Genomic DNA, 4930 nt, shown 5'->3' with positions numbered 1-4930 from the left:
CCTTCTAGATAAGCAACACAATTGCCTGAGTTTTGGTGCAGAACGGCGGCCTGACGACAGTCACAAGCTTCGTTCTTGTATTTCCTGTTCCAAGGCAAGCACACGTGCACGCATACCCGAACGCTCTGTGTTGAATAACAAAAGTGTGTATGTTGCCGCTAAACACTTGCGCCGCCCTCGGCGATCCCTCTCAGTAATGATGCTTTTCCGGATTCAGTGGAGCTTACAGTTATTATAAATGAATAATTGGGTTACTCCCACTCCTGTAACTCACGTCGGGCAGGGGGCAGCATATTTCCTAAACATACCCACAACAACTTAGATACTATCACGGCAACTGATGTATTTGAAACCCGATATGGAATTAACTGGAACTTCCGTCTGTATATCTGTATAGGCTCATGTGTTTGAGGGTTAGAGGGTTTCTAGTGAGGGATTAAGGAAACGCGATGGAATATTCCTCGGCTAGAGGACACAACCTAAGCCGCCCAAAGGAGTTAACCACCGGCTACTCTGTTTCGCTGACCCCGTCATCTCCATTTACTTTATGCCCGTACTTCTGTGGCACTGAAAAATATATTCAGCGCAAGCAATGCTTCGTCTAGCACCACGAGAGATCGTTGTGTATTTTTCAGCAGTGTTTCGCTGTTTTCTTGGCAAGAATTGCAGCCGCGGGAGCTTTGTTGCCTGGGTACAGGGACAGATGCCGGCTACTTTGTGAGGAAGCTCTTGCCTCAACTCTTTGGCTTCATTGAAACTCTCTTTAGTCCTTAGATGAGGCAGGAAAGCACGTGCTACACTGTTCTTGTATGTCGGTGGTATCTCAATCTCCTACTTATTTGTGGCACACATTACGTTATCAGCACACTACGATTGAAATCTCGATATATTTTAGGTATTTCAAGCTCCATAGTGCCAGTGAAACTACCCTTCCCTGAACTACTAGGGCTGAGTTGAACACACTCATTTAGCATTAAATGTAGAGACCTGAAGCAGTGAAAGCGTGAGTTTGTTCTCTGTCTATTTCGCTCTGGAGTGTTCCAGCCCCGCTGTGTCGTGGCCTACGCCAGGGAGTAGCATAAAGAGTGGGGCCGCAGGCAATCGATGATATTATTTAGGGTTCAAGTCTCCAGAACAGGGCACAGGGTTCGGGTCTCTAGAATAAAATTCAGGGCTTGAGTGTCTGGATAGGGTTTAGGGTTTGAGTTCTGGACGAGGCGTTAGGCCGATAGTTCAGTTGGATAGAATGCCCGGCTACGGACCGGGTGGTCGTGGGTTCGAATCCTGCTCGGCCTACTTTTTCTATTGTATTCTTATTTATTTTACATTCTCGGCCAAATTTATACAAATTTTAACTCCTTTTCACAGTTTATACAACGAGGTACTAAAGCACTGTCTGCGTTGCGTGGGAACCTAGGAGCCGCAGCGGCAGGGAATGATGGGCCATATTAAAAAAATTAAAAGAGTTATTTGGTGAAAATGTAGCTTTTGTAAAAATAAACACTCTTAGCTCTGTTAATATACTTTTTTCTGCCTTGCAACTGCACCTCGTGATTCCCCCCTCCCGCCCCCCCCAGTGGCAGGGAGCGTACAGTTGATGATATACAGTAAAGAAAAGAGTTAAAATATTTACATATTTAGCACAAAATGTAAAATAAATAAAAGTAGCACAGAAAAAGTAGGCCGAGCAGGATTCGAACCCACGACCACCCGGTCCGTAGCCGGGCATTCTATCCAACTGAACTATCGGCCTGAATGCACCGGGCAAAACCAAACCATAAGCCATAAACCCTAGACAATTAATAAAGTGAAATGCAAAGCTATATATATCTACCAGGAGTCAAACTTATTTGTTTTCATATAAATTATTTTTGCTTATTCACTGCTTGCTGCTCGTTGCTTACACGGCTGCCCGCTGCAGCAGGATACTGCCATGGGGGGCCCCCCAGAGGGGGCCCCGTGGGTAGTATGTAGACCCTATATACAGGAGCACATCATACTAGCTGTTAAATAAATATCTTATAAGCCATTTAATATGCTTATGCTTATACATTTTTTAGATTAACAATGTCTCAACTCTCCGTATTGGGGCCCCTGTGCTCGTGAGGGTAGGGGCCCTGTATCGAAGTATATTTCGTTCTTCTTGTCCTTCTCTCCCCAACCTGCTGCTGTAAACCATTGACTGTTTGAATACGGACGTTCATAGGGGCCCCTTCAGATGCGGCTCATTAGCGGGGGCCCCACAGGGGCCCTCCGCTGCATTCAGTTACTTGGGCCTCGTCTGTTGCACTGCACGGAACCGGCAGCAGCAGCAGCAGCAACAGCAGCAAAGACTCAGGCACCGTTGCTCTCCTCTTCTCCTTCTAGCTTACGGGGCTTTCCACTTGGTGAACGACTCGTGCTGCAGCAACGCCAGCAGCTGCAGCAACACAAGCAGCCGCAGCAACAGCAGCAACGGGCAGCAGCAGCGGCACTCCACACTGCTGCTGGAGCAAACCCCATTTCTTATGATTCGAGGGGCCCCCGGGGGGCCCCTCCCCTTGTGGACCTGCCGCATTACGTTCAGCAGTTGACACTGGGAAATTGGACCCTTTACTTCTATCCAATTCCTCAGTACCTCAAGTCCATTGAAGGGGCCCCCTGGGGGGCCCCCGTGGGGGCCCCCGGAAGGGCCCCTGCGGAGGCCCTGTCGGGGGCCCCCGGTGAGGGCCCCAGCGCGTGGAAGGGTGCTCTGCTTGTCGCATCGATGCAGCCGCAGCTGTTATGTGTGGAGTGCTGCAGCAGCAGGCTGCAGCGGTTAACAGCAGCAGCAGCAGATGCTGCAGCAGCAGCAGCAGAAGGGGGGTCGCTAGAGGAGGAAACAAGAAAGCAGCAAAGGAGGCTGGCCAAAGGCTTCTCGCTTCTTACATCCTTTGACGGCGGTATCGAACCCTAAACCCCAAACCCTAAACCCTAAACCCTAAACCCTAGACTAACACCACCAATGTCAAACCAAGGAACTGTGCATTGTCATCTCGGTTGCTTGCTGCTGTACACCCCAGACCCTACAACAGCTTCAAGGGGGGCCCCCGAATACCGCTGCAGCCAGCAAACTCTACAGCGGGGGCCCCTTATCTTTTTTTGTTTTTGTGTATAGGGTTCTCTATCATATTCTTTGTCTTTGTTTATATATCCTCCTCCTCTTTTTTGTTTTTATATTCAGGGTTGCTGCATGCCGCACTGCTTCCAATAGTAGTCGCTGCGATGGGTTTACCAGGCCGTTATTGGGGGCCCCTCGCAGCAGAGGTGGGGGCCCCCCCCCCCGCGGGGCCCCCCTCCTCCTCTGGGGGGCCCCCCCCTGTGGGGGCCCCTGCTCTGCGCGCGCTGTACCCTATTGACAGGGATAGAGTCTGTACTGCACGGAGACTGCACGAGTGTTTGCTGCTGCAAGCGACGCAGATGCGAGCTCTCAGGAGGTGCGTGCTGGATGCTTTATCACAGCGTTGGGCCTGGGGGCCCCCCCGCCCTGTGTGTGGGGGCCCCCGAGGGGGCCTCCAAGGACCCTCCTTTCCTCACCAAGGGGGGGACATCGTGGGCGGGGGGCCCCTGGGGGCCCCCCGTGAGTGGGGGGCCCCGCAGTGGGCGGAGCAGCAGAAAGAACTGTTCCCTTCTGGGTACCAAGTGCTGCTGGAGGAGAGGGCCTCCTGTGCAGCAGCAAACATATGGAATGCTATTCAAGAGACAGAAGAAAAACTAAGAGAGGGGGGGCCCCCAGGCGGCCCCTGGGCCGAGGGGGCCCCCCTGGTAGGGGCCCCCGTAGGAGGGGCCCCCAAAGAGAGAGACAGAGGGTACCGACTGCGAACACAGGAGGGGCCCCTCTTAGGCATTGTCTTCTGTTCAACGGCGTTGCTGCCGCTGGTGATGGAGTCGCTGCAGCAGGTGCATGCGCTAGAAGCCCCAAAGGCAGCAGCAGCAGCAGCAGCAGCAGCAGCTGCTGCTGCTGCTGCAACTGGGGAGCAGCGGCCGTGCTACCGCACGTCGCTATTTGCTACGCTGCACCGGTCACCTCCCTGTCTGTTGCCGCTGCTGCTGCTGCGTTTCTTGCTGCTGCCTGCTGCTGCTGCCTATGGTGTTGCTGCTGCTGTTGCAGCTGTCTCCTCTTGGGCTCGTGCTACCCTCCACCGGGGGGACCCCCCTGCAGCAATAGCAGGGGAGCTGCACGTGCCCATCAACGGGGCCCCCAAAGGGGGCCCCTTCAAGGGGGCCCCAGAGTGGGGGCCCCCCACAGAGAACAAAGTGTAGCATGCAGTTGCTGCCTGAAACTTCCTGCTGCTGCTGCAGCTTGTGCTGTTGCAGCTACTGCTGCTGCTGTTGCAGTTAGTGCAGCAGCAGCAACTGCTGCTGCAGCTGCTGCTGTTAGTGCAGCAGCACGCGCAGAGAGTATCGAGTGGCTGGCTGCAGCAGTTCTAAAGTTAGGGAGTGAGCAGCAGACGAAGCAGCAGCAGCAGAAGCAGCAGCAGCAACTGCTGCATGCATGCAGCAACAAGTTTTAGTTTTTATTTGTACATTTTTTTCCGGGTTTATCCTGCATTCTCTGATTCAAACAAACAAAACAACAAACCCCTCCACCTGCCCCTCACAACCGAACGCATGAGGACTAGGGGGCCCCCAAGGGGCCCCTCTTGGGGTCAGAGGGGGCCCCCCGTTTAGCGAATGCCAGCAGGGGCCCCTCGTCGCAATGCCAGCAGGGGCCCCCCCTCCTAGTACGAGCAGGGGGCCCCTGCTTGTGCTTCGTTTCTGCTGCGCAGTTTAGGGGGCCCCCCTTTGGGGGCCCCTTTAAGTACCTCAGGAGACATCTGCTGCTGCAGCAAGTCTGGCTATTACCCCTGCTTGCTGCTTTCTTGCTGCAGCAGCAGCAGCTGCTGCTGCTGCTGCCGTTACAGCAGCAGCA

At 53.8% G+C, this 4930-nt stretch overlaps 1 protein-coding gene across 1 annotated transcript; it reads left to right on the top strand.

Moving 5' to 3' along the window:
• Positions 1 to 2218: 2218 nt before the first annotated feature.
• Positions 2219 to 4281, top strand: EMH_0054680 (uncharacterized protein; the record flags this gene model as incomplete). The annotated part of the gene is made up of 2 exons (XM_013500741.1): positions 2219 to 2921; positions 3203 to 4281. 2 exons carry the CDS (start codon positions 2219 to 2221, stop codon positions 4279 to 4281), a joined length of 1782 nt encoding a protein of 593 aa, XP_013356195.1.
• Positions 4282 to 4930: the final 649 nt, after the last annotated feature.

The sequence above is a fragment of the Eimeria mitis genome, genomic scaffold, assembly GCF_000499745.2.
Source record: "Eimeria mitis Houghton genomic scaffold, Emh_scaff58, whole genome shotgun sequence".
Taxonomy (NCBI): domain Eukaryota; phylum Apicomplexa; class Conoidasida; order Eucoccidiorida; family Eimeriidae; genus Eimeria; species Eimeria mitis.
The sequence above is the reverse complement of the archived record's forward strand: the minus strand, read 5'-3'. Positions and strand labels throughout refer to the sequence as shown.